The 27,076-nt window shown below is 53.3% G+C and overlaps 14 protein-coding genes across 14 annotated transcripts; 7 read left to right on the top strand and 7 right to left on the bottom strand.

Moving 5' to 3' along the window:
* The first annotated feature begins 212 nt into the window (after positions 1-212).
* HETIRDRAFT_37451 (glycoside-pentoside-Hexuronide sucrose symporter) lies at positions 213-3,054 on the top strand. The gene is made up of 13 exons (XM_009552185.1): positions 213-391; positions 448-546; positions 602-747; positions 798-864; positions 922-1,036; positions 1,098-1,241; positions 1,319-1,400; positions 1,457-1,473; positions 1,529-1,864; positions 1,918-2,005; positions 2,062-2,436; positions 2,500-2,759; positions 2,815-3,054. The coding sequence occupies exons 1-13, from the start codon at positions 229-231 to the stop codon at positions 2,885-2,887; spliced, it is 1,965 nt and encodes a 654-aa protein (XP_009550480.1). The 5' UTR covers positions 213-228; the 3' UTR covers positions 2,888-3,054.
* On the bottom strand, positions 2,980-4,688 carry HETIRDRAFT_446215 (uncharacterized protein; the record flags this gene model as incomplete). Its single annotated transcript, XM_009552290.1, has 7 exons — positions 2,980-3,204; positions 3,261-3,408; positions 3,479-3,793; positions 3,855-4,028; positions 4,083-4,380; positions 4,432-4,458; positions 4,506-4,688. 7 exons carry the CDS (start codon positions 4,686-4,688, stop codon positions 3,030-3,032), a joined length of 1,320 nt encoding a protein of 439 aa, XP_009550585.1. The 3' UTR covers positions 2,980-3,029.
* Positions 4,689-5,125: 437 nt separating this feature from the next.
* Positions 5,126-5,378, bottom strand: HETIRDRAFT_326458 (uncharacterized protein; the record flags this gene model as incomplete). Its single annotated transcript, XM_009552289.1, has 2 exons — positions 5,126-5,251; positions 5,310-5,378. The coding sequence occupies 2 exons, from the start codon at positions 5,376-5,378 to the stop codon at positions 5,126-5,128; spliced, it is 195 nt and encodes a 64-aa protein (XP_009550584.1).
* A 2,518-nt stretch (positions 5,379-7,896) lies between these two features.
* Positions 7,897-8,245, top strand: HETIRDRAFT_454442 (uncharacterized protein; the record flags this gene model as incomplete). The annotated part of the gene is made up of 2 exons (XM_009552288.1): positions 7,897-8,003; positions 8,071-8,245. 2 exons carry the CDS (start codon positions 7,897-7,899, stop codon positions 8,243-8,245), a joined length of 282 nt encoding a protein of 93 aa, XP_009550583.1.
* Positions 8,246-8,351: 106 nt separating this feature from the next.
* HETIRDRAFT_327332 (uncharacterized protein) lies at positions 8,352-9,465 on the bottom strand (the record flags this gene model as incomplete). The annotated part of the gene is made up of 3 exons (XM_009552287.1): positions 8,352-8,606; positions 8,679-9,254; positions 9,307-9,465. The coding sequence occupies 3 exons, from the start codon at positions 9,463-9,465 to the stop codon at positions 8,352-8,354; spliced, it is 990 nt and encodes a 329-aa protein (XP_009550582.1).
* A 1,172-nt stretch (positions 9,466-10,637) lies between these two features.
* Positions 10,638-12,309, bottom strand: HETIRDRAFT_65718 (MFS monocarboxylate transporter; the record flags this gene model as incomplete). Its single annotated transcript, XM_009552236.1, has 10 exons — positions 10,638-10,940; positions 10,990-11,051; positions 11,105-11,139; positions 11,196-11,551; positions 11,601-11,685; positions 11,737-11,814; positions 11,871-11,919; positions 11,969-11,997; positions 12,049-12,075; positions 12,131-12,309. The coding sequence occupies 10 exons, from the start codon at positions 12,307-12,309 to the stop codon at positions 10,638-10,640; spliced, it is 1,203 nt and encodes a 400-aa protein (XP_009550531.1).
* Positions 12,310-13,284: 975 nt separating this feature from the next.
* Positions 13,285-15,633, bottom strand: HETIRDRAFT_479677 (uncharacterized protein; the record flags this gene model as incomplete). The annotated part of the gene is made up of 5 exons (XM_009552286.1): positions 13,285-13,548; positions 13,605-13,695; positions 13,745-14,524; positions 14,575-15,263; positions 15,387-15,633. The coding sequence occupies 5 exons, from the start codon at positions 15,631-15,633 to the stop codon at positions 13,538-13,540; spliced, it is 1,818 nt and encodes a 605-aa protein (XP_009550581.1). The 3' UTR covers positions 13,285-13,537.
* A 226-nt stretch (positions 15,634-15,859) lies between these two features.
* Positions 15,860-17,028, top strand: HETIRDRAFT_241237 (uncharacterized protein; the record flags this gene model as incomplete). The annotated part of the gene is made up of 8 exons (XM_009552285.1): positions 15,860-15,928; positions 15,983-16,077; positions 16,127-16,169; positions 16,222-16,295; positions 16,346-16,486; positions 16,540-16,791; positions 16,846-16,865; positions 16,919-17,028. Coding segments are annotated over 8 exons (804 nt in total), but the record flags the coding sequence as incomplete, so codon positions are not given.
* A 476-nt stretch (positions 17,029-17,504) lies between these two features.
* On the bottom strand, positions 17,505-18,693 carry HETIRDRAFT_436122 (uncharacterized protein). Its single transcript, XM_009552284.1, has 2 exons — positions 18,523-18,693; positions 17,505-18,465 (listed from the first exon to the last, which is right to left on the bottom strand). Exons 1-2 carry the CDS (start codon positions 18,577-18,579, stop codon positions 17,551-17,553), a joined length of 972 nt encoding a protein of 323 aa, XP_009550579.1. The 5' UTR covers positions 18,580-18,693; the 3' UTR covers positions 17,505-17,550.
* A 1,149-nt stretch (positions 18,694-19,842) lies between these two features.
* Positions 19,843-21,108, top strand: HETIRDRAFT_454437 (uncharacterized protein; the record flags this gene model as incomplete). Its single annotated transcript, XM_009552283.1, has 3 exons — positions 19,843-19,897; positions 20,152-20,815; positions 20,925-21,108. 3 exons carry the CDS (start codon positions 19,843-19,845, stop codon positions 21,106-21,108), a joined length of 903 nt encoding a protein of 300 aa, XP_009550578.1.
* A 1,770-nt stretch (positions 21,109-22,878) lies between these two features.
* Positions 22,879-25,092, top strand: HETIRDRAFT_446210 (uncharacterized protein; the record flags this gene model as incomplete). Its single annotated transcript, XM_009552281.1, has 8 exons — positions 22,879-22,927; positions 23,032-23,195; positions 23,263-23,623; positions 23,648-23,772; positions 23,837-24,049; positions 24,129-24,240; positions 24,300-24,424; positions 24,463-25,092. The coding sequence occupies 8 exons, from the start codon at positions 22,879-22,881 to the stop codon at positions 24,610-24,612; spliced, it is 1,299 nt and encodes a 432-aa protein (XP_009550576.1). The 3' UTR covers positions 24,613-25,092.
* Positions 24,359-25,092, top strand: HETIRDRAFT_156648 (glycosyltransferase family 2 protein). The gene has a single exon (XM_009552282.1). The coding sequence runs from the start codon at positions 24,783-24,785 to the stop codon at positions 25,044-25,046; it is 264 nt and encodes an 87-aa protein (XP_009550577.1). The 5' UTR covers positions 24,359-24,782; the 3' UTR covers positions 25,047-25,092.
* HETIRDRAFT_429423 (uncharacterized protein) lies at positions 25,054-25,874 on the bottom strand (the record flags this gene model as incomplete). The annotated part of the gene is made up of 5 exons (XM_009552280.1): positions 25,054-25,111; positions 25,132-25,204; positions 25,300-25,385; positions 25,459-25,614; positions 25,741-25,874. The coding sequence occupies 5 exons, from the start codon at positions 25,872-25,874 to the stop codon at positions 25,054-25,056; spliced, it is 507 nt and encodes a 168-aa protein (XP_009550575.1).
* Positions 25,875-26,667: 793 nt separating this feature from the next.
* On the top strand, positions 26,668-26,838 carry HETIRDRAFT_174323 (uncharacterized protein; the record flags this gene model as incomplete). Its single annotated transcript, XM_009552279.1, has 1 exon — positions 26,668-26,838. The coding sequence occupies one exon, from the start codon at positions 26,668-26,670 to the stop codon at positions 26,836-26,838; it is 171 nt and encodes a 56-aa protein (XP_009550574.1).
* Between the last annotated feature and the right edge of the window lie 238 nt (positions 26,839-27,076).

Raw genomic sequence — 27,076 nt, 5'->3', positions numbered from 1 at the left:
TCAAATTGAGACTTCAAATAAAGACGCTGCTTATTTACACTTTCGTGTCGACGCCGAGACGGGTGCGTTGAATTTCCCTTGGGATTTTCTGCGAAGCAGGCCCCCGAGGAAGGCGAGGTAGATCACGTGGCAGTCTCGTCATCGCGCCCTCGTCAAGGCGCGCAGCCACCTCGTCCAACCGTCTCCACTCGCTCACTGCTACATATCCCCTCAAAACAACCGACGACGATGACGGGCTTCGCCGCCCTCCCCGTCTCCGAGGAGGATACCTCAGACACCTCCCAATGGGCCGGCGTCGCTAAAATACTCGGTCCACGCTGGGCACAGCTCCCTGCCCTCACCGTCGGACTCCTCGGTGTCCAGGTGATGTGGTCCGTAGAGATGTCTTACGGTGAGCACTCCTCGCTCGCGAATCGCTGAATTTCGGTCCCTCAACGGTGCGTGCAGCAACCCCGTATCTCATCTCCCTTGGCATGTCCAAGTCCCTCACCGCCATCGTCTTCCTTGCCGGCCCCATATCGGGGCTCGTCGTACAGCCCCTCATCGGTATGCCCCGTTTCCCTGCCATCGGCAGCGCGCTAAGACCTCGCGTGGGATACAGGTGTGCTCGCAGACAACTCAAAGTCCCGTTTCGGCCGGCGGCGCCCCTACATGCTCGCTGGCGTCGCGGTCTGCGCGTCCGCCCTCGTTCTCCTGGGGTTCACGCGTCAGTTCGCCGGCGTGTTCACCAGCCTGGGGTCTTCTGCCGTCAGCCTCCCCACTGCGTTGCTCCGCGCGTCTCTAACACCCTCGCTCAGAACGATTCGTTGACCGTCTTTTTGGCGGTGTGGGCTATTTATTGCATCGACTTTAGCATCAACGCCGGTCAGCCTCGCTATGCAGAGCAAATGATACAATGCTGACTCCCGTCGCGATGTCTAGTTCAGGCGGTAGACCGCGCGCTTCTTGTGGATACGGTGCCCCCCGCCGAGCAGGCCAGTGGTAACGCCTGGGCTGCACGCATGCTTGGAATCGGGGGCGTGGTTGGGTTCTTCCTGTGGGTTCATGGTACCCGACGTTCGATGCGCATCACATTGACGGCTGTTCTTTGTTTTTAGCGGCAACGTGGACATGCCGGCCTCGTTTCCTATCTTTGGAAAAACTGAGCTACAAGTGCTTTCGGTCTTCTCATCATTCTTACTTATTGCAACGCACCTACTCACGGCGTCTTCGGTCAAAGAACGCATTCTACTCACGTCTGGGTACGTCCCGCGGCTTCCACATCGCGTGGCGGAGCGGTCATGACCAGAGCGATGAGGCTCACGGCTTTCCCCCCCAGTCAGCCCAAGAAGAGCTTCCGGAAGGAAATTACAGATCTCTGGATCAATGCTCGTACACTCCCCTACGTTATTCGCCAAATAGTGGGTTCGTATCATGCTCAGAATGGACTCTATGTTTGACCCCACACCTCTCGCAGTGCTTGATACAATTCTTGTCAGTGATCGCCTTTTGACTTTCTGTCCTCGCCTTGACGGTGGCTGCGCTGCAGCTCGTGGATCGCCTGGTTCCCTATCCTTTTCTACACGACGACGTATATCGGGGACTTGTATCGGCGCTCCCTCCCTCCTTCTACTATACTGGACGACAAGGTCGACGCAGAGGCGACGCGTCTCGGCGCGCGCGCTCAGCTGTTCTCGTCCCTCCTGGCGCTTGCCACAAATTTCTTGGCCCCGCTCGTGGTCAGCGAGGCGAGGCGGAGAAAGCCCAGGTCGGGCTGGCTGGACGCGGGAGAGCATGCGAAAAGATGGTGGGAGGGTAAAATTCATCTGGCAACGCTCTGGGCCCTGTCGCATATCATCTTTGCGTTTTGCATGATGGGCACATTGTGGGTTTTGAACGCCATCTGACGGCACCGACCTCGCTGACGTTCCGAGACAGCCTCACGGACAGCGTCGCCGGCGCGACCGTGTTGATGACATTGACGGGCTTTCCTTGGGCAATCGCTCAATGGGCTCCGTTTTCACTGGTATGTTCGCTATGGGCCTTTCCGTCCGCTCATAGCTCTCATATCACGGTCCGTAGCTTGCGGAAGCCATCTTGACCACCCCCACGTCTTCCACGGATCCGGACATCGACGACGCCCAGTCAATCCTTCTCGCAGACACACGAACAGGGACAGCTCGCGCACGAGAGAACGGTGGGGAGCGCGAACAGTTTCTAGTGGGATCCGACGATGGCGATGGACATTCAGACGTGGATCGGGAACGGACGCCATCGATAGAAGGCGAGGACCGGCCGTGGAGCGAGGCTGCCGCACGACCCCAGGAGTCAATGATGGGGAACTTTGGCGCGAGGCGCAGCTGGGTCGACGTCACTTCCATCGATGGGCCAGGTGAGAATGGCGTAGCCGCCGGCGCTCGCGAGCCAGGTCTGAGTGCAAAAGCCGGCATCATCCTTGTACGTGTCTCCGAATTCGTCACCTGCGTGTCGATCTAGAGGGGCCGCATGACTTGACCACAGGGCATCCACAACGTCTTCGTCGTCGTGCCCCAGTTCCTCGTGACTGGCCTTTCCTCCCTCATTTTTGCGCTCCTCGAGCCGGAAAAATCCGTCCTCCATGCGGGGCACCCCTCCCCGGTTGGTCCGAGCCCTGCGACGAATGGAACTGGTGCGGATGTGGGTGCCGTCGTGCGCGGCCTGTTGGAGCGGCAGGTCGCGGACGGCACTCGAGAAGGAGCACCTGCTCTGGACGGTCCGAACTCGGTCGCTATCATATTTCGGTGCGTTCAGTCTCATCATTCCGTCTCGGCATGGGTCTTCTGATGCGTTGACTAGGTTGGGAGGCTTGTCTTCTGCGATCGCGTTTGTCATTTGTTGGCGGCTTGCGACAGAAATGCGAAGACGTTAGATGGGCTACTAATTACAGGCCGCTGTCCCACATCCACTGTCGTGAGAAGAGGATTTTTTTAATGTATCGTTCTACTTCCCTGCATGCCGAAGATCGAGCAACCCGTGACCTAGCACCACTTGCATTCAATTGGAGACGATGTCTAAAATACTGTTCCGTCGCTCTGTATGTCAATGGGTGGCCCGCTGGTCTCTGGCCTCTTCTCCTTTGCAATCTCACGTCCACCTTTCCATGTCGCGCTCTCGAGGACTTGAGCCAAGGTGAGTTGGTCGACAGTCAACGTCAATTTCCGACGGATCAGATCCGCGAGGCGATCCCTAAGAAAGTCATATCAGCAGGTGCAAGACGATAGGTTGGGGTGGGGACGACGAACAGCTCTATGACGGTCATCGCCCGCCATTCGATGATCGCAGGGTGGGAGGGTGGGAGACGAGGAATGGTCGATGAGGGCGAGGGGTAAAATGTAGCAGAAATGACTGATTTCTTCAGTGACAGGATGCCCAGGTCAACCAACAGTCCTCCTATGAAGACACATCGAAGAAATGGTCAATTGCTTCGTGGCGGAGAGAATCGCTTAACGAGACGACATACCATTGCGATACTCGGGAAGGCCGGTCATGTCCTCGAGACCTTCAAATTTCCATCCCAATACTTTTTCGATAGGCTCGACAAGACTGTAGGTCGTCCATCCAGTCAACTTGTGGAACGGTACAAACTCGTCGCCTTCCTCAACCGCTGCGGCCTTCAACGCGTCGCACGGCCATACATCGCCCAAAGGCACGCCACCCAGGGATGTGCGATCCGATGGCCATATGGGTGCGAGCCCTGTGATGAGAACGTGCCAGAGGGCTGCAAGGGGTACGCGACGGGTCTTGCCATCAAGAATAGACTCGGTCTCGAGGTAGTCTCATAAAAGACATGGGGTAAGGTGTGTGACTTGGAAGCGCCCTACGTTGAACGAACGCACCCAATATATTTCCTGGGCGGCCCCCGTCCCCAAAGAAAACCGGGTTCTGCTTGAGCGCTCGGCTAAGGTTTTTCAAAAGAGATGCCCGGCCCTCGAGTCCGACCATAGGATTGGAGGCGTCAACTTGCATAGCTTGCGCAGTCCTTTCCACGGTAATCTGTGCCAGTCCAGCCGCTGTGTGGCAGCCTCGTGAGACCGGCTCTAGAACGCGACAAAATCTGGACATACCATCCACCCTGTACGGCTGCGCACGGTCACCTGAGAAGAACCCCTCTTGGAACATGTGCATACTAGCGACTCCAAGCCCCTCTGAGCGCGTGAATTTCTGTTCTGACACCGCCTCGTAATAGGCCCAGGCATTGCCGGCGCCTGCGTCGAGGAGTACGGAGACGAGGAAGAGATCCAGTAGGCGTTTGGTGACTTCTTTGATATCTGGGGGCGAGGCAGACGCGTTCCATTTCTCGATCAAGGGTTGGACGCGAGGCAGACCAGCGTCAAGGTGCCGCCATCGTCCATGCGGGGGTATCTGTTTGCATGAGCGCAGATCGAGGGCAGTTGGAGACGGGCAATGACTTACCGAGGCGTAGTCTTTGCCAAAGTCTCGCTGCAAAGGGTCAGATGAGCGTCCGTCTGCAGTGGAAATGGAGTGACCTCGATGATCTTGATACAATAGTCTGCCGCCACGTCCTCTCTATCCGAGTTGTAGTCGAAGTACTGCAGCTTGCCCTGTTTAGCTAGCTCGTAGACTCGGCCGCATCTTTCTCGTATTGCAGGGAGCGTGCGCAGGTAGGCGATCTTCTGTTCGAGCGAAAGACCCGCGTTGGCGATGTTCATGGTGGTGAGGAACGAGCAAGGAGCCCGAATGGAGATAAGTGTGATAATGGAATCTCCGCTCCGCTATCGCGAATTCTTAGATCCTCTGGAGTTTCCGCATTGTTGGATGTGCCTTATAAAGGGCCGCATTCACTACTTGTCGCCTTCGCTCGAAGCGATAACGCCGCACAGTTGATACAACCCAAGCAATTCGTCAAGTCGTCAACGGCTTGTCATAAGTTACATGCATGTCAGACCCCCTTACTAAATTCGTACATCCAGCGCTAGAGATTATGAACGAGAAATGAAGGCGAGACAAAAAGACAGTCGTGATGTAGACAAATTGCCCCAGGACGGCATCTAGCTTTCGGCGCTTCAGCGCCTGGAGCACATGCTGCACTGGCCGTTGCTCGTTCCCGTGATAGTCGTCTGTGCAGGGGCCATCCTGACCGCTCGAGTCAATATGTAACGAGACCATCACCAGCGCTGAATGGTACATACCACTGTGCACAGGTGCTGGAACAATTGTTGCAGGGTACGACGTGGCTAGCACTGTACCTGCAGTTCGTTCGACCACAGTCCCTCTGCAGAGAATTCATCCTGTCAGTCGCGACGAATCAGGGATGGACAAGTAGGGCTAACCTGAGAGAATGTCTGTGGTTCCTCATGGCCGCAAGCAAATCGCACCGCGCCGACCTCTCTGTAGCACATCGTCGACGATGGGAGAAAGAGATTCGATAACGGAGGCAATGGGCGGAGAGCTAGACAGTGAACAGGGTAGCAGGGTCGGGTTGCTAACTTCAATGAGAGGACCGCAGAGTCTTTTTAACCATCCGCCTTCACGAGTCCATGCATGGGTTGAAACGAATGTCATCTTCGGGTACAGTGACCTGCCAGCTGTCGCACAACGGCGCTGTGACGGTGGACGCACGGATCATGCTGACGAGAAGACCACACCTTTGACCCCGCCCTCATCGATCCGTAGATCGACCTGACGGTTGTGAAAGAGCCGGAATGGTCACCAAACATATCCATACAAGGACGTTCTTGAGGCCCCGCTACCACAGCGCTTGCAAATGCACCGTGTAGCTGGTGAGTTCGAAGATGATGATTGTAGTCAGGACGTACGGCCAACACGAGGGGACACGTTATCAAATTGTGGGGAACGTGCTTCACAACAGAGTTAAGCATTGTAGATGTCATCGAACCATGGTGCGATCGCAGGCTCCGAGGCAGGTCACCAGAGCCAGGAAACATATACCAAAAAGGAAGTGGGGAAACACGCGGTCTGGGATAATCTTTGATAGCTGATAAGATCAGTCAGTCAGGACAATAGTGTTCAAAACGTCTCCGAAACATACACCCACAAACACATCTGGAATAGCTGTATTATTAGATGGCTGTATTAGAAGAACAGAGTTGAGAGAGCGTGTTGGCCTTCGGTAGGCACCTGCCGGGGCCAAGGCTTCGTCTCAAGACACGAGCAGGACTCAGGAACATGAACACATAATGCATTGGATGACCTCGAAGGGCTTACCAACACCACACCAAGTAGACACACCAGGAGATTGCGAATGGCAGGAAGGGTTGAAACGTCAATATTGTTTTAGATGAGTGCACCCTCCCATAAAAATTCGATGCGAACTGATTGGCGAACTGGCAAGAGATACTGATTCAGCAGCGCCTTGGGCGATGTGAAAATTCCGTTTTGAAAGGTGGAGGGGCCTTGAAAAAATAAGGCTGGGTTTCCAGCAGATGTATCATTTTGCATACCGCTCAGAGGGCTCGAGGAGAGTTTGATCCTTTGAAATGCGAGTTATTGATGTGATGCCACGAAGTGCCACAGTACATTCCAGTGGAACCGCCGAATGGGTTAGAGAAGCCTAAAGTCGATTTGACTTGACTCTATAACCATCGATGGCACCTTAGCTCGGACAATTGCAAACTGACCAAGTCAGACATATGCGCCAATGGTCTGTCCGATCAACAAGCCGAACATAATGCATAGCGAAGAGAAACATACCTTCGTCACATCCGCCTACCTCCTTTGGTACAGCACCGATCTTGAGAGAAACAAAGTTCAAGACGGCGGTTGAATCCATGCTCAGAAGAATGAATTGGACGAATATAGCACAGTAAGCAGTCTGATGACTAAGATCCAGATGCAAGCGCAAGGTACACAGGCGAGCGTAGCAAAAATAATACCACGGGGACGGTCAATCCTTGACAAGTCGTTGCCAAGGCATAGCGTTTCGCCCCCTTGTGAGAGGCAAAGAGAATGGCACAAACAAGGTGAACCTAGATTTCAAATGGCTTGTAACGTATGAGATTATCTCGTTTGAATATGCCGTGATTCCCCGGGTACATCTGTCAGTAGGCTGCAGGTTCGAATTGGCCCGAACGTCCGCAGCGCACATGGATTGAGACAGTCGCACAAAGAATCATTCTGGAATGATAGACCAAAGATGATCGTACACGAGGAGATCGCGAGGGCGGAACTCACCCAACGTGAAGACATTGATCAAGAGCGACCCACGTACGCAGCCAGTCAGTCACTCACGCACAATGATACAAGAAGATTTTTGGTGCCGACCCGTCCTTCATAGTAAATATGATGCAATTAGTAAGCATGCCTGAGTGCCATTTTGATATCAGAATAAACATCAACGTTTCATGTGACAGAGCATTGAAAATTCAAATCTTTGTCGACTCACGATGTTCCCAAACTTGAATATGAGCTCTGGCAGTCAAAACACATCAGCAACGTGTCAGACTGCAGAATATACACCAAGCGACTGAAGCTACCAAATTCAAGAACACCTGAAGAGTCATGAGGGCTCATCGGCAGATGGACATGGTTCTCTACCCCATATTGCTGGAAGATCGAAGTATGCCTCGTGAAAACTGCGTCGAGACCTGTGAGGGAAGTCCCGTCACGCAACAACTCAGTCAAGGAAAGGAAGCTATGAGTGCACAGAGAACTCCGATGATTGAGTGATAAAGAATCCTGGCGATCGACGAGGCGCACATAGAACACTACGCAAGATGAAATGCGAAGTAAGCACTGCCTGACCATCTTACATAGAATGTCCGTCCATTGCCGAGTTCGCAGTCGCATCTCATTCAATGCTTGGCTGCTGAGGTAGACGTCCATGAGGCGATATGAATTGTCGCATTGATGTCATGGCATGAGGTTTATGCTGAGCACCGACGCAAGGAGGCTGTCATTATGTCCTTAACGATTCAGATTCGGTGGGGATACGACGCTTCTACTGCCTACGGATGCATCGATAAGATCGAGATGTTCGAGGAAGAACGCGGGGAAGCCAGCCACCTGTATGTCGGACGCCTAGGCACTGAGCGAACAGTAGAGGTGTATCTGATCCCGAGGTTCCGCAAGTAGCCAGGTTATACAGAGCGCCGAGAACCGTCACGCGTGCAAAGACTTGCCTTCTGCGGCGATGTATGACGCGCTTTGCTTCTCACGCGTGTGCACCATCTACCACAATTTCACGCCAGGTCGCCAATTTCCGAATGAGGGGTGCTTTGGGAGAGAGAAAAACAGACCTAGTCCCTAAATAGCTGTCCTGGAGAGCATCCCGTGAGCAAACACGCTGCATGTCCACGACGAATGGGGAGGAGTATGGCAGAACGATATCCGAGAAGTACGATCCTCACTTCAGTTCATCTGTAGACTTGCCCCTCGTCACCTGAGTCCTTGCCCTCCCAGAAGACGTGTTCCCACCAGCGACCTTCTACTCTCACAGCTTTCACAGGCCTGCCCGCCGCGTTGGGCACCCCCGTTCTTTCCAGCACCCATAACTCGTGGACACCGACACGACGCAAGTAGTTTCGCAATCGTCCATAGTTCAGTCCGACAGCATGTGGACCATGGCTGTCGTCCGAAAGGGAAAAGCGACCTCCACATCGTCGAATGAGCTAGATGCCAAGATAATTCGATGAAGACGATGGTCCAGATGGTGCAGCGTGAACAAGGCAAAGAGAGCGCACCTCAACTACGTCTTCGCCGGGATATGCCCCATCCCATCCCTTCCTGAAAGCCGCGGCATTGGCCTCGAACAATGCTCCATAGCTCACAGCATATTTGACGTTTCGCTCTAATCTTGCCCAAGCGCGTGTATAGTCGTGAAGGCGGAGTGCGGGGGAGTAAAGTCGGCAGAGATCGATGTGGCCGATGATTTCAGGGTGAACCCGCTGCATGAGTTCGTGTTGGGCGTCGAAGTACATTTCCAGGAATGCACATTGGCGCTTATGCTCGAGATTGGTTTCATCAACACCCTCGCTATCGAGAGAAAGAGGGATGGTCGCGATGCAGCGCTGATATGTTTCGAGGTCAAAATCGATGGGAATGCCGTTGACATGGTGTACGGAGCCGATGAGATATTCTACTTGACCTTGGTTGCGGTCTATGAGCTTTAATAGCTGATCAAGGTCGACGGGAGTTATGTATTCCGTCTCAAGACCAACAAGGAGGGTGATTTGAGACGAATACAGCGACTTTAAACGGTGTGCTTCTGCAAGATACGCATCAAACTGATCCGAGAGGCTCTCGATGGACAGCTCAGACTGAGAAAAAAATTATTCTGTTGGATAAATTTAATTGCTGCAGACCGCGCACCTCCTCTGGGTAAAGGTCCTGGGGCCTGTAACGGGGTACATGCTCTGTCAAGCCATATGTTTCAAAGCCCTGGTTGATAGCCTCTCGAACGACATCCTGCAAAGCACCGACGGCATGTTTGCAGAATTGGCCAGAGTGCGAGTGGTGGCTGTGCGGCATCGTCGAGGTGGGAGCGGCAACGGTGGCGCTCCAGGCGAATTCCGGGGGGTTCCGGGCGGCGTTTGCTCGGTCACTTGACGGCAACTAGCGGCAACTCAACGCCACCCCACGCCACCAGTACGCCACCTCAGATCAGATTTCGCCTGTTAAATCTCACTCCAATCTCAGTAACTCATTCGTACGCAGCACGAGGCCGCGGACACACGACTCTACTTACAACGCCACCAAGGTCGGGAGTTTGTAATCCGAGGTACATATGTCTCATGTTAAATATATGGTATCGTTCACTTGGTCACCACCAATGATAAACAACCGCCACATTTGGTGGTTCCAGGCCCAAAATACAATTTATTGAGAAAAAAAATCCTGAGCATGTCTTGAAAAATGAGGTTATAAAATTTCGAAAAAAAATCCAATTTTGGTTCCATTCAAACGTGACGAGTAGTGTTGAAAGGTAGTGTTATGAGGCAAGTTGAGACCAATTCGAATTTTCAACTCGACACGAACTAAATTTTGGAGGGTGTGGCAGTAGCTGTTGATTGATTGTATTATTTCTGGGTAATCTTGCTGTATTATATAATTAATTCACCAAATCGAGTCATTTCCCGTTTTGGAGCTCGCCCATTTTTGAAGATATCGAACATCTATCTTGGGGATCTCTTCTCCTCGTGAAAAGACGTCAATTGGCAAGGCAGATAGTCAATTGGGCCTCAATTCGTGGCCCTAGACTCGGTGTTCGAAACATGCGATGACTAAGTGAACGGCACCATAGAGGAGTTCGTAACGGTGCGATGCGACATGAATGACTACCGTGGCACACGGCAGCATGATTTGACAGTGGCTTGATGCTCATTAATATCAGACTAGTTGACCCTTCCCTCTCGTGCGGATATACTGTAGGCGTGAAATAAACATCAACGAGAACCCAGTCGATACCACAATCTAAAGATCGAGTTTGAGTTTCAAGTCACGAATGTGAGAAATGGTACGCACACCGCAGAATACGATGACCTTCCACCATTGATATTTCTGCCCAAGAAGCGCTCCATCGATCGGCGTCCCGACAAGCATAGCGATACCGACAACAGAGAAGGCAACGCCCATTCTAACCCTGCGCAGCAAACATTGTTAGTTGAAAACCAACGAGCGCAATTTGAACAACTCGCCCTATCTCAGAGATGTTCCGTGCGAGGCATGCGAGGAGGTTCGGGATCAGAGAAACGTCTAGAGAAAGAAGTGAGCCGAAAGGGTCGAAAGGTAGACAGAGGAAATAATTTCATACAAGCACCAGAGCTGAATCCGAATAGAAGCGATACGACGATGACTCCAGCCGATGTTTTCGCACCGAATATTGCCCAAAGCAGTATCGCGGAAGATGCCATGCAAGGCAAGAGCATGTTGTACACCCCCACGATATCTGCTAGAAAGGTAGGGAGGAGGCGGCCGCCCACACTGCCGGCATTCACGATGGCCAACTGGGGTGTAGTCAGCAACAATGTGAAAGACCGTGAAACATCGACGTACAGTGTAGAATGCCAGTGTTTGATCAATACCATGCTCAATGGTCCAGAGTTGCATGTAGAAATCTGCACGAAAAGAGTAATTAAAAGCAATGTCGCCACAATAGTGAGAATCCTACATGGGAAGAATAATCCGAGATTGGTGCAAAATGCCCTGGTGGCGACATGAATACTTGAGATCGATCTAACGGGAGGCGGCGGATGACTCACCCAGCCATGGCGGTCATGTACGGCCAGTCAGTCAAGATGCGTTTCAGATCGTCGCGAGAGAACGAAGATCTGGCCGATTTTGGAGGCAAGCGCGTGCGCACCATGAGATTCGCAAGGATCAGCAAGACGGCGACCATAGCCGCCCCTATCCTGACACCGTTGGCGAATCCCAGGTGCGACCGGAAGAGTCTATTGAGCATGATAGGGATGACGATCCCACCCGCGGAGGATCCAGTGACGACAATGCCGGTCGCCAAGGCTCGACGACGGCGAAAGTGATGCGGAACGATGGTGAGCGAGGGAAGGAATAGCATGCCTTGGGCAACGCCCATACCAACTCCTTGTGAAAGAAACACCTAGAGTCTAGAGTCAGATCAAGGGATGTCAGAATCGCAAAGGGCTCGCCTGATAATATTGGTTTTCTTTGACGAGCGATAGCATGAACATTGAGAAGACGTAGAGAATAGAGCCCGAGATGCACAGATGATGACTGTCGAGTAAGTCAGATCCATCATGCAAATGAGAGTCAGGTGGGACGCACAAGTATCCAGCATCGAATACCCTTCCGACGAGAACTCCCGGGAAGTATTGCATGGCCAATTGAAAGCTTCCAATCCAGCTACAAGGTTCATAAGATCCAAAGATAGAAGGATGCCGGACATAAGGGGCGCCTACCTGATGTCGGAGGCCGTGTACTTGGTAAGGAAGGTCCTCGTGTAGTAGTCTGCACGGCGGCATCAGCGGGTGAGAGTTGTGAGTGACGTTTAGCTGACCTTGATAGACACCGAAGGCATTGATGTAGCTGCGGGATAAGTGTGAGCTTCAGCGGGGCAGATCCAATGTGACTGGCTACCCAAACGTGCAGAACTGGAACAGCCAGCTGATGGGCATAAGCCGAACGGTCAACAGAGGAAAGCGAGAAAAAGAATGCTCACGCTCCGGCGATGGTGATCCAGGCATCAAAGCCACCGTCTGGAGGGACGATCTCGGACGGGCTGGGAGGGTCGGAGGTGGGTTGAACGCCGACATTGTCGCGATCGCCCTTCTCGTGGTCGACGACCGAGCCAGCCACGGTCTGATGATCTACGGGAGACTCGGGAGGAGCGGATGGCATGGGGGCTGGACGGGACATCGCCGGAGAGGGTTGAACACGGGCTTGAGCGACGGAGGGGAAGGTCGTGGAGGAGAGAGAGGGAGGAAGAGAGGGTTATATAAAACGGGATTCATCAGAGTGAAAAAGGAAGCGTTGAGGCCCCGTTGGACGGAGTGATGGCAGACAGCTCGGCTCGGGCCTGTCCAGTCGAATGCACTTTCTCCGCGGGCAGTCGTGGTCGTCGATCGAGAACAGGGCGTGTGTTGAGCACATTATCCATTAATTAGCCTCGTCAAATTGAACACCGTTGGGCTGCGTGGACGGCTGTGGGCGGTCGTGTCGAGGGTCCAGCCGCCGGCTGGTTCGCCGGGTGTTCCTGTTGTGCATCCGTTCCCACCGTCACCGCAACTTGCCTCGCCATCGCTGCGAATCACTGTCAGTTTCCTGTCATTTTGTCGTTCTCCAGTCTCCAGATCCAGAGACATCCCGCCCGCTCAACACCCGCATCAAGCCATCCACGAACATGTCTGCCATTTGGTTCCACAAGACACCGTTTCGGTCGGGCTGTGGGTCCACCAAAAGGGGTCACCGGGCATGCCGTACATTCGTAGGAGCCGAGACCGCCTGTTCGACTTCGTAGAACTCTCTCAGCCTGTGACTCATCCAATCCAGAATTATCAAATCGACTGACCTTCCTTGCAAAAGCGCAAGCTATTGACACTTGAGGATTCCCGTAGGATGAGTGCTTTCAACGACGATCAGAAGGCAGGTTGGCACCCTGGATTTCCGGTGACTTGCTTTTGGCTACTTTTAGTCCAGGGCGGCAAACCGGCATTCTACCGGCGTTTCACCTCTCCAGCGGCCAAATCCAGAGTTGCTAACAATTCAAATTTCGTGGACTGCGCTGGACTGCGTTGCACCGCCAGAGCAAGACCTTGCCTAACCTTGCCCACGAGATAAACACACAAGGGCCAATGATCACTGCAGCCGCCGCGTCAACTTCAAATCTCTCGTGTCCACTCCTGCAGGAAACGTCCCTCGAGAGGTACGGAGGCCCTTTGAATTGACAATCAGCGCCACTCTATCTACGTGTACTCGTCGCGACGATGATGTAGCCACTAGATCACCCAGGATAATAAACGTGGGACAAAGAGGTGCCCCTGTTCGCTTTCCACGATGTAGGTTCGTAGGAAATGAACCGCTCAGGAGGTCGATGAGAATCCGGAATATTCACATTTTTCCAAAAACTTCACGTCACCGCTGTGGAAGATGCCCTGTGAGCGTCGGAATGATCTCAGATACGTGAAGAAACATACTGTACTTGGGGCCACCTCCACCCTCTGGCACAGTCCACTGAATGTCTTGGCTCGGAACCTTGATGTCGCATAGTTTGCAATGGATGCAGTTCTGCGTGAAAGCTTCAGTATTGAGAGTTCACTTCCGACGCAGCACACACCTGCGCATTGATAACGAGCTTATGACCGCCCCATCCTTCGCTACCAGCGGCGCCAGCTTCATCCTCTACATACTCGTAGACCTGAGCCGGACATGCGCGACCCAAGAGGCCCGCGTACTGCCCGACGTTGACTTTGACATGTTCACCCCTTACCTCTGAGCTCTCGGAGCCACCCTCAGCTCGGACACGAAGATGCGCTGGCTGATCCTCAGCATGATTTGTGCCCGTCAACGCGAGTGCGGTCAAGAGATCAGTCGAAAGCGGTGGTTGTGGAGGAGGATAGTTGATCGGCGAGTACTCCGCAGCAGGGCGAGTGTGTGCAGCATCTGTTGTCCGCTTAGAATTCCGGAACGTCCATGGCGTACGGCCTTTGAGCAACAAAGAATCCAATCCAGAGTAAGCGACCCCGCCAAAGATGCCTAGACGAGTGGTAAACGACGGGCGCAGATTGCGGACTTCGTACAGGTCTTGGTAGACCCAGCTCCGTTCGAACGCGGTCTGATATGCGCTCAGATCTGTCGGCATCTCATCACTCGAGGACGCTTCTACGGCCTCGAACGCTGCCTCTGCTGCGAGCATACCTGTCTTCATGGCATTATGAGTCCCTTTGATTTTAGCAACGTTGACGAATCCGGCCGAGCATCCAATGAGAGCACCGCCTGGAAAGTGGAGTTGAGGGATAGACTGCAGTCCGCCTTCGTTGATGACACGTCCTCCGTAAGCCACTCGCGAAGAGTCTCCAGACAACAGCTTGGCGAAGTAGGGATGATGTTTCATACGCTGCAAACTCGTCGGTTAAGTATATATCACGGCAAATCACATGCACTTACCTGTAACTCCTTATAGGGGCTGATATACGGGTTTGCATAATCCAGCCCGATAACCAACCCCAGACTGACGAGGCCATCCGCCATGTGATAAACCCAGCCACCGCCGTATGTCCGCCAATCTAAAGGCCACCCCATAGTATGGACGACTTCGCCTGGGCGGTACTGACTCGGGTCGACACGCCAAACTTCCTTCACGCCCATCCCATACGTTTGAGGATCGGAATCCTGCTGCAAATCGAAGCGTCGCACAGCTTGCTTCGTCAACGATCCTCGCGCGCCCTCGGCAAGCAGCGTCACCTTGGCACGGAACTCCATGCCAGGTTCAAAAGAATCTTTCGGGCGCCCACGGCGGTCAAGGCCGACGTCATTCGTCCGCACACCAGCGATGCCTTGTCCGTCCTGCGTATATACAAGCGACGCACCAGCAAAGCCAGGGTAGATTTCGACACCAAGCTCTTCAGCGATGCCGCCGAGCCAGGCGGTGACTTGTGAGAGAGATACAATATAGTTGCCCTTGTTAGACATCTGAGGAGGGTGTGGGATGGGGAAAGACGCGCTTCCTGTCAACCAGCGCATGCTAGATGAGGTGGCAGGCTGTTTGAAAGGGTGCTCGGGTCGGGAAGACCAGTCCGGGAGGAGCTCATTGAGTGCGCGAGGCTCAACGACAGCACCTGATAGTATATGCGAGCCTGTGGGAGAGGTGTTGTTCAATTTGTTAATGTCGAAACGAAGGGCGAATCGATGGTGAACGACCTCAAACTAGTGACGCTACACTCACAGTGGGAGGATATGATGGAGACGACTAGACTTACCGATTTCACCACCCTTTTCAAGCACTACCACTCGGATTTCCCTTCCCTTCTCTTGCTCGAGCTGCTTCAGACGAATAGCAGCACTGAGCCCAGCAGGGCCCCCGCCGACAATGCATACATCTACGTCGTCCGTGGCACGCTCAAACGAGTTCGGATCGAATGGTTCGTTTCGAACATGGGTTGAAGCGCGAAAGCTGCGCGTCAAAAAGCGGGACGGGGCCCTCGACGGACGGGCTATTCGCAACATTGAAGAGAACTGGAAGAACGCAACGGCAAATCAGAACGGATGAATTCGAGTGCAAATCACGTGTACGGCCGGTTGGCCGGCTGGCCTATCAGAGACCCGGGCCTCTCAACCCGCGACGTGCCTCTTCCGACCGACTCACATCAATGGCAGGGACATGCCAACCGGTATGTCTTCCGCTCCTCTGAGATACGCCGATGGAGCTTATGTCCCCTGATATTTCAAGTCCCATGATCTATTCTCTGACCTGCTCACTGGGGGCCTCATCCTTGGCCTTTGCATCTCATATGCGCCCCAGGTAGGCGATGCACTCCAATGCTCTTAACCTCTTTGACGCCAAGCGTATCTTCAGCACGCTCGAATTATCAGATTAGGATCCTCTGAGGGGATCAACCCCTGGTTTCTCCTACTCGGGAGTACCTCCGCAGCGTCTGGGATGCTCAATATGTACGCCCGTCGCTGCTCTATCTCGATACTTCGCCTAACTCCGGTGGAGGATCATCATGCAATGGGGAGTTTTGAAGTGCTGCAAGGTCTTTGTGAGTCCTCCGAATGCTTCCGCATCCGCATCATCTCAGCGGCTTCTGTCAGAGTTTTGGAAACTGCCTCGAAACGATCGCAGGTGTGGTGCAGGTCATCGTACAATGGTTTCTGTTCACGATGATGTAAGCCTTGTTTGCATGCTCTATTGCTCGCCTCACGCGTGTCTCTCTAGCATGGTGCTGTACATGATATACTACCCCCAACATCTGAAATACGGAAGACCACGAACCACTGCACCACTGACTACGGAATTGAAGAAGGCTAATCACTGGTCACTTTCTGTCATCCTGTGCTGGGCTGTATTGATCCACCTGTATGTTTTTGTGTAATATGGTGTAACTTCTCGAGCGACTGACTTGCATGCAGTATCTTCATCGCCATCGTCTCATTTCATTTCATATCTGCCTCGCCTTCCGATCCCTCAGGTACTGTTCGCTCTCCGCAACTCTCTTTGTGGGCGACCTTCCTTGGCCTGAGTTCCGGATTTCTCGCTGCCCTACAATATGGTCCTCAGCTCGTGCACACGTATCACACGAAGCTGGTAGGTGCCCTCAGCATTCCGATGATGATGATCCAAACCCCGGGAGGCTTCATCATGGTGCTCAGCATCGCGCTGCGGTTTGTGTTCATTCTATGTCAGGCCATCGATTGCTGATCTTTGTCTATCGTCAGACCGGGTACTAATTGGACAAGTAGATCAGTCTTTTCATCATGAATCCCAAATATCTCACTGCTCTCCTTTCAGGTTGGATCCAATTCCTTGTGGCGGCCATAATGCAAGCCATTCTCCTGACCATGTGCATCGCTTGGAAGTATCGACAATCTCGCTTGGGTATAGACGATTTCGGCCAACCCTCGGTCTCGTACGTGTCTGACCCACACGAGTCTACTATTTCCAACGCAGGTCAAACCGTCACCGGAGTAGATGGAAGGGCTGTCCTTGCAGATGACGGAGGGAGTAATGAAGAAAGTCCGTTACTAGGCGGCGGAGAAGCACATAAGTAGGGGCTTCTGATATCAGCTGTGTGGAACGACTTATCACTCTACTCTACTCTAATGCACATATCCTCCAAAATCTTCCGCTTCCCTGTCATTCCATCCTGCATCCTCCCTCATCGACTTCACCTCGTTACGGATATACTACAGCTTATCGCTATGAAACGAACACGAAGCTTCTTCCCTTAACCCATCGCTCGTGCCGTTAGGATATTCATCGTCCCACTTCGCTTATTATTCAGATGCGCTCACACATCGGTGTTATGCAAATGATCCACGTTACCAGTCGCGTGTACGACCCAAGTGGACACCTCTTAGCTTAGGTCTCGCCTGATGGTATAGACAAGACAGCCATGTTTCCACTTATTGATGTACAACTATCTACTGTGAGTCTGGAGCTGAGAATTCGAAGAGTTTGCCAACCATTTCCTCGTCATGTTTCCTAATAATCTTGGCTTCACCGACCACGCCAACCACATCCGTGAATAGGTCGATGGAAATCCGACGCGGGTATTTAACCTTTCCTTCCGCACCAGCCCAATCATAGTCGATCAGCTTCACCGACCCGCTGTCGTCGATTATCAAGTTTGGTGCCCGGATGTCACCGTGCACCCATCCTGCATCCCACAATGTCCTCAAGACGGCCACAATCTTGTCGGCAACTTCCTTGGGCACTACAGAGCCCCCATACTCGTCTTCAAGGTTCTTCCCACTGACTGCATCCATTGCTACTATCACCATCCCCTTGAAATGGTGGCCCGGAAACATGTCCGCCAGCGGAGCACAATGATGCAGGTTAGGTGCCAGCCCGCGCGATGCCATGAACCGATGCACTTCGTCGCCATAGGCAGGCACGAACTTCACCACAAGCAACTCGCTTAGCTGCCCTACATCTGTTTTCTGCACAAGGAACGTCTTGCATCCCGCATGGGCTTGAAGTCCCCTGAGGTACACAAACTGGGTCACCTTGCCCTCATGTTCAAAACAGTTGATCCAAGGGAAAAATCGAGTAAAGGATGGGATTCCTAGACTGACGTTCGTCTGGTACCAATTGGTGAGTGCCTCAACGGCATGGCGCAGGGAGACAAACACCTGGGCCAACCTCTCTACACAGAGGTGGCCTAGATTGTTGTGATCATCCTCACCGCCCGCACTATCCTCGGCGATGTGCATCCAGCCTGTGAAATGTTGCACGACTACCTTGTCAAGCAACATGGCCCCCATGATGCACATGTGAGGACCCGCGATCGCAACCAGGATGCTCGGGCAACAACTCGCCTCAACAAGTTTACGGCGCTGCACATCGGTGGGTTACCAAACATATGCGCGATTAGTGTTCATGCCCACACTTACCGATGAGTCCATCCAATAATGCAGGTAAGAGAGCTTAACCTGTACCGCAGGATCCATGGCTGTCTTTCCCAACTCCGCCTTTTCCTCAATGATTAGAGGTGCTACGGTGCCCTCTGACGTTGTCGAGGACAACGACACGGAAACGCAGTGGTCAGCAGAGGTATGATTGTTGTTGACCAGTGAGACCAAGTCCTTGCCAATCAGCTTCGCCACAAGATCATTCGAAGTGTCAGAGCGCACCCCCTCGGCACTCTCCACTTGAGACAAGCTCGACATTAGATCCATCGTCAATCGGATGTCATCTCTCGTGGTGGGTGTGTCCTCGTTATAAATTTCCCTGCGTAACAGCGCAAAGACTGGATTATACAGCTCGATCGGAGGGGCTTTGTTGTCCATCCCTGCTAAGCTCCATCGCCCATCGTGGATTCTAACTGGCCCTTGTTGATATTTGCTATAAGCTCCCGCCTTGGCAAGGGATGAAGGAGGTCCCCACTTCGGCAGGAAGAATCGGATTTGGTTTAAACCTGATGGCACTTCTCAGCAGTATGGAAACCACATGATCAGTCAAACTTACGGTCCCAATACCACTGTTTCGAAGGCTTCTCGGGAAGTGGTTCGGATACTAGCTGAGCTTCGTCCTCCGGTTCGATTGTTGGTATCACACGACCCAACTTCACTAGGAAATGTACATGACCAATAGGAATGACTTGCCTAGCAGTCAAATCAGCGGTCCCCTTGTCGAGGGCCTACCTGAGAGCTCATTATGAAATCCCATGTGCCCATGGCTGATAAAGCATCATCGTCATAGTCTTTAGGTACAACGGACCCGCGTTTTTCTATTCCAACCCACATGCCACCTGAACTGCGAAACTCAATGCGCATCAACTTCCTTGTGGTTGGCTCACACAACGAGAAATGTCGAATCTGGACCGTGCATACCACTGAGGCTGTCGTGTATCCCCCTAGCAGAGAAGGCTTGATCATCGAGACACTCATCTTCGAGATACAAGAGAAAGTTCATACAACCTTGTTGATACGTTTTGACCCCACGGACATCGACCTTTACCATGTCAGTGCACACACCTCAATCTGTGTGCCACCACTTAAAAGGTTACCAGCCCAGAGAATCCCTCCGTGTGGAAGACGTTAAGCCCGAATACAGGACTCAATACGAGGATATGATCAGTACCAGCACCTTGTGTCAGGGGCCAGCACCCATAAGCCTTTATTACCCCGACAAGAAGAAACTCATAGGTCCTGCACGCGATAGGGTTCTAAATTTCTGATTCTAGGTCGAAGAAGTTGGCGGAGCAGAACAAGATGCTCCATGAACACTCGGACTCGATCAGTTCGCAGGCTGCCCGCATCCGGCAAGGTTAGGATGCAAGCTCTGCGCCGCCTGCGGAGGCCGAGCCCACCGGCGACGTGGACGAGAAGCTTTCCTATCTGCGCTGGGTGATCGCGTACTTGCGGAGGTAGAAAGAAATCGTCGAAATACAGCTGAGCAAGCAAGAGAACGCTCGCTTGAAGCTTCAGGCCTCTCTGTGCATTTCGAGGAGGGCATCGTGCGCGCCATCCAGTCCGCTTGGCAGACCTTCTACGAGTAGCAGTCGTGCGTGCCACCTTCAGTCCAAGACACATGGCGCACACTCGGCCAGCACATAGTGTCCCTCGCACTTGGCCAGGAGTGGATATCGTTCTCCGCCCGCTCCGATCACCTCCTCGACCCTGAGACGCCGCCGCGCAACCCCGAAGCCATCAACTATTCCTCCAAAAAAGACCCTTCGGTGATCGCCGCGCACAAAGGCTACCTCGAGCGCAAGAAGCGCTCCACGCGCATGTACCGCGAGTCTTACTATGTCCTCACCCCCACCGGCTTTTTGCTCGAGTACTCGTCCTCCGACCCAACACAGTCCACTTCTCCGCTCTTTAGCCTCTTTCTTCCTATGTGCACGCTCAGCCACGTCTCCGCACCTACCGAGAAGTCGCACAAGTTCCACATCGAGGGCAGGCACGACGGTTCTGGTACGACCAAGACAGGCTCGCTGCGGATATGCAGCGGCCAGCACGCGTGGAGCTTCTGTGCACGCAGCCACGAGGACATGATGGAGTGGTGGAACGACGTGCACATGCTCTGCGAGTGTTATCTCGTTGCCAGCGAGCACATTGAGCGCAGCGGGCCAGTCGCCGCCGCCATGCGTGCTGCCGGATACCTCAGTGAGGAGGAGGGTGACGACGACGAAGGAAGCAGCGTCAAGGAGGAGCAGGATGATGGCGAGGGCGAAGAAGAAATGTATTATGAGAGATTATGAGGCAAGGTAGGTGCTGGTGAAGACGCAGAGACGGAGCCGCCCTCGTATTCGCATCCACACCGCGCACGAAGGCAGCGGGCTTTAGCGCAGGCCGAGCCAACAGCAACAGGAGAAGGCGCCGGAGGGGCGTGCACCGCACGCGGGGGCGCTGGACGATGGTGCGGGCCCGGCAGCGACGGAAGAGGGCAAGGTGGAGCCAAGTCAAAGCCGTCGCGGTGCGGCGTCGTCGCCTGGGCAGGCGCCGGTCGAAAATCGGTTCACAGGGGGGCTATGAATGCCAGTGCGAGCTGTGGATGCGGGGTTATGTATGTACTTTTCGATGTTCGATACTGCACCGTGGCTTCATTTACCTGGTCCTTGGGCTGTGACCTTTTTATGTATCTCCTACACAACAATCACCCGTCCGCGATCACCCCATGTTCATAGTCACTACCCTCGGCATCATCGAGCGTGAGAACACTGCCCTCCCCAACGCCTCCAACCTACCTGGTAGTGAGATCATCCCAAATTTCTTTCCTGCGCCCGCTTCTCACTCTCCTAGCACACAGCCCTTAAGTCGCGTTACTCCCGTCTCCAACTGATCCATTCGCTCGGTTTGTTCCCTTGGCACCCCTTCACGACTTATTCAAGCACGCACCTATCTCTTCGTGCACACCATCCTTCTCTCTCGACCAGTAATAGTTACACATGTTTTCCACGATGACCAGCACCGTTCAATTAGCCACCCTCGCAGGTATATCTCTGGATGATGTCCCTTGAGCGACACCCACCCTCATGCAAAATTTGATGACGTTGCATTTGTTGCCACGACCACCAGTGCCGACGAATCCATCTCGTCTATAGACATGCTCAACTCTTCAAGAAGACAACATCGACCTCGACTCTGCAGCCCAAGCGCTTCAACTCGAGCTGTGCAAAGGTCGCTCTCAGTGCCGCTCTCGTAAGTCTTGTATTCTCGTATCGTACAGATGGCGGACACCACTGCATTGTCCCCACACACTCTCATACACACGGCAGAAAGACACGACTGCTCACTTCCACGCATGTACAGGTCGTACTGCATGGGCATTTGTGAGTCAGAGGGGAAGTGCACGACGTTGGTGGTGTTCGCGACATGTGCAAGGATAGTGTCTATGATGGGGATGCCTGCAGGATCGGCATCACGAGCGCGTGGCGCAAGATGGAAGAGCGGCAAGGGCAGAGGTTATCTACACACAGTGCTGTCGGTTCACGGCCTTTGCAAGGGCATAGGTTCGCTGGCGGATGAGTGCAACACCGGTTGGTTTCTGCGCAACAAATTTCGAGGCGACACTCACCAGCGCACCCGCTTGCCTTTCGTTCTCTCTTAGCAACATCAAGTGCACTGCAAATACTGTACCACACGACAAAATTTCATATACTGCAGTGTCCTCTGTCGGCAGCACTATGCATGCAAGTGTATCAAAAGGTACGGCTTCCGCCTTCTCATCCCTCACCCATCCTCTCAATTTTGCTTATTCGTAGATAAGTACCCACTGTGCCGCAATTCTCATCGGCACGATCATCAGCAGTGAATACCGGAGCTCACTTTGAGCCTGATACGCACGATGGTAAGCATACTTCTCTGTTACCATGCTCCCAACTTCCTTGACGCTCAGATCGCGACCCCTAGTCGCATCGTGTTGAGTAATGTCATGCTAGAAGGATGGTTCATGTTGAACAATGCGAGGACCAGAGGGTGACAAGGGAAACCTGAGAGACGTGAGGACAATGCCGACAATACGCGACTGAAGCACGCGAGCGACGATAGACCTGCGCAACAGCAGGCGATAGATGACCATCAGCCACCCGCGAGCGACGCGCGATCAATTCACGCGACACACACGAGCGGAGCAGGATGCAGACAACATGCGGGTATTATTGGGCGACGCGGGCAACACTCGCAATGTACATGGCATGCGCCACACGGACACGACGACTTCCCACATCTCTGTCACCCTGTGCCACCACTTTTTATATTCTATTCTCGTCAGTTCACTCCATCTGCACCCCTCACCCTACCACCATGTCTGCAAAGCTCACGTCTGGTGCGATCCTCCCCGATCTCGCGCACGGTGTTGACTGATAACCTTCGGACTACCCTGCCTGGAAGAGAAGAATCTCTAGCAGCTGTATGACACAGAGAAGGATCAGCTCATCCTGAACGACCTCTTCGCAGCTGATCTCTCCCACTTCTCCCGCTTCTCCAAGGAATACACCGCTGCCTCCGACCCTACCAACAACTTCCTTCTCGATTACTCCAAGAGCCGAATCACCCAGCCTATTTTCGTAACTCTCTTCAACCTCATTCGCAAAGCCAGTGTCGAGCAGGTCCACGGCAAGGTGTTCATCGGTGAACACCTCAACACTAGCGAAGACACCCAGGAGACCATACGCGCCTAATTCCTAGACGCTGTCGATGGCCTTAGCGCCTCCCCCACGTCGCAAAGCACTTTGTTGCCCTCTCAGAACGAAGGAGAAGGTGGTCAATGTGTTCGATATTGCAAAGGAGAACATGTTCGGCTTCTGGGACTGGGTTGGCGGCTGCTATAGCTTCTGGAGCGCGATCGGCCTCTCGATCACGCTTGTGATCGGGTATGAACACTATGAGGCTCGCCTTTGCGGCGCGCACGACATAGACGCTCACTTCCTCACCGCACCACTCGAAAAGAACCTGCCCGTGCTCCTCGCTGTCATTGGGCTCTGGTACAACAATTTGTACTTTTACAGCGCGCGCTCCGGCATTCCCTTACTTTTCTTGTGGTTGAACCGTGTGTGTGCTTGCAGGCGCACAGACGTACGCGCGGCTCCGTACGACCAGCACACGCACAAATGTGCAGACTACTTACATTCTTGCGACATGAAGTCTAGCGGTAAGGTCATCACCAAGGGCAGCAAGCGTGTTGACTATCAGACCATCGTGCGTCTCTGTTCTCTTTATACACTATCCCCTGTTAAGACTGATTGTGCTACGTGTGCTGCAGCTGGTTATTTGGAGCGTGGCCAGCACGAATGGGCAGCACTCATTCTACCAGCTGCTGCACCAGGGTACAAATATTGTCCCGGCAGACTTTCTAGCCCCTGGGATGTCGCACAATCCACTCCGTGGCTCCCTGCACCGCCGCATCCTGCTCAGTAACTACTTCGTGCAGTCCAAGGCGCTGGTGTTCGGCAAGACCGAGGAGCAGGTCTGCCGGGTACGCCTCGCCCTCTGTCTACTTTCTGAGGATTTGCATGTGTTTTTTCGGCGGTGCTGACGAACGCTGACTGTCTTAGGAGGTAGGCTCGGGAGCGAACGAGGCGCTTATGAAGAGTAAGGTTGTCGAGGGCAACCGACCGAGCAACAGCATCTTCTTCCCGCTACTCAGGCCCGCGACGCTAGCTCATCGTTCTCTACGAGTCCAAGATCTGCACACAGGGCATCATCTGGGGCATCAACTCGTTTAGTATGTGCTTCCTTCGATGGGTGGGTGCATATGTGCAAGATGGGCATCGAGCTCGGCAAGGTGCTCGCGAAGATCATTTTAGCACAGCCGGAGAAACCTGCAGACGTCAAGGGCCACGACAGCTCGGTGTGTCATCATTTTTGCAGCACTGCATTCACTGTCAGAGCTCCTTGTCTGCTGTGAGCCGACAACTATCGTGTGCAGACGACTGGCCTTATTCGCTACTACAGAAGCACCGCAAGGAGTATGAGGCGGGTTGCAATGACAGCACGGAGAACGAAGCGGAAGCTGAAAGGAGAATGCCGTTTTCATAGACAAGAGACGAATGCAATTAACAGGGAAGGAAGCGACATTGCACGTCGCGGAGCTCAACTTTGCTCAATGACCCGCACGGCTTCATGGACAACCCTGTCCGTTCTCCCCACGCAATGTCGTGCCCCAGCCCGCGCCTGACTTCGAGCCATTTGACCACCCGCTCGCGCACATGATCTGCCTCATCATGGCGTACTCCGCTTCCGTCAAGGACCTATTCACAACGCATGACTCACTCGTGACGACGGGCTACCCGAACAGCCACAAGCTGATCCTTGTCATTGAAGACGGGGTGGTCAAAAGCGCTGATCGACAGCCTTCGACAGCTACTCTTCTATCTGCACTAGTCCTCAAGTATTCTTTCCGTCTCCAGTGCGCCCTGCCGACACATCGGTTAGTTCCAACACAGGTATCTTTCAATTGGACACGATCCTAAGACCTCTCTAAGGATTCTTCACCACGCGGATGCGAATGTGCACCCTCACACCCACACCGACAGGTCTACGAGCTCTTCAGCTCACACTAGATCGACCAAGGCACCGCATTTTGCTTTGGCCACTACGACGACTCCACCTAGGAGGCCCTCCTCATTGCCTGCACAGAGTCCAGCTAAAGTCAGGTCATTCTCTATCTGTGCCGCGGCACAAATTGGGTCTGTGTTGCGCGACAGGCAGCCCTAGACGGCGCACCGCCGCCGGCTTCACCGGCGACGCGCTCACTCTCCTTCGTCTTTTCTTTCCTGCCCATCACGCTGCCCTTCGACTTCACCAAAGGCCTTCATGGCAGGTCATTGTCTGACAGATCTGACACAGCAGACAGGTGATTGAAGTGACGCAGACGACACATACGAGGTCGGGTAGACAACACGAGGGTGAAGCGAGACTGACGCGAGCGACATGGATGAGACCGAGGTCACACGGGCGGCGTAGAGGACCTTGTCGACGTTCCCGCCACCGGTAAGTCTTTGTCTTTGTCCTCGTCCGCCATCCATCCCACTTGACGATCTACAAACCACAGGAGCCCTTGTCGACGACTACGAGCCGGCGTCCCAATCAACCTAGTTCCCTATTCCTCCTCTCCTCGCACTCCTTTTCGCGGTCTATCTTGCACTCTTACTCTTCGACACCCACCTTGTCTCACTCCCCGCACCAACACACTTTGGCCAGGTCGTTGTGAGTGCGGGATTTGGGCGCGATGTCTCGCAGAACCGCACGCTGAAGACACTATGGGCGCGCGATGCCGCGGATCCACCAGACGAGAACATGTATGAGCGCAGGCGATTCCTCTATTCTTCCCTCAAACACCGCTTCAGCGCATCTATCATCTCTCCCCAGTCACACGGTGTCTTTCTGTCCAAGTATGATCCTGCCGCCTCTACCTTATCAACATTATTACCAAGTCCCTGACTGTCTACCCCAGCACTACCAACGCGGACACCCTCCTCGTCACTTATATAGCCTCCACGGTCACACTCTCGATCTCTCAATCTTTCTTGTCCTGAACCCGAGGGCCATCATCACACAGTCCGAAGTCGCGGTCGGCGCGCCCGCGTGAGAGCTGATGTGGGCATCTGGGTTCCGCTTGTATTGGTGGGTCTATATAAACTAGGGCGGGTGTATTCAGTATGCCATGGAGATGATTTGACCGTTCATTTCTGGCGCTGTCGCGGATCTGTACGTACTTGCACAAACGGCAGTGGACTTCTAAATTCAATTGACAACGCGAAGGCAGCAGGACGCCCACATTCTCCAATATCTCTTGTCTTCTGTCTGCCAAAGCGAATTCCTTGCGACTCTATTGGCCTGGCTCTAAATATCCGTGATGCTGCCTTGGCATGAAAAATGGACAGCTTTACATCGACATGGGTTTGCAGTAAAGTATATGTGGTCCAATTGCATGCGAATTCTTCCATTGTTACACTCCTAACATTACGCCGCCAGCCCTGACTCTGGGCGCGCGTGATATCGGCGGCGGGAAGTGTCTTGGGTAAGTAGTTCTTTTCGCTGGTACAATTGACGACTGTTGAGTAATAGAAGAGTCACACAGCAGATTCTCCGATGGCGTGCGCCTGCCACACTTTATGGTCCCCGAGACGCCCTAAAAATCGCTTGTACAATGTGCCTCTTCCGAGTCCTGGCACGAAAAATTCGGACTGGGAAATGGCTCCTCTTTTGTTCACATTTCCCTTGAGCCATTGTATCACAACCTCTGACTTCGACCAGATTTAAACCACATCACTACAATCCTACAATTCATACTGTGATGTTCTACGCCCTCAACCCTTTAAAGCTCTTACCGGCAGATACTTCACTCATTTGATTTGTAGATTGTAACCCTTTGTCAGGGCTAGCCGACAACCGGTGTTTCTCGTTAACGACCCAGAATATGATATGTATGTTTCTATTTATTCAGATTCATCGAATCATATACCTCCGTAATGCGTGCGTCTAACCTATAAAGCCCGCC

This window comes from Heterobasidion irregulare (assembly GCF_000320585.1).
Source record: "Heterobasidion irregulare TC 32-1 unplaced genomic scaffold scaffold_10, whole genome shotgun sequence".
Taxonomy (NCBI): Eukaryota; Fungi; Basidiomycota; class Agaricomycetes; order Russulales; family Bondarzewiaceae; genus Heterobasidion; species Heterobasidion irregulare.
Note: the sequence above shows the minus strand (reverse complement) of the source record. Positions and strands in the feature narration are given on the sequence as shown.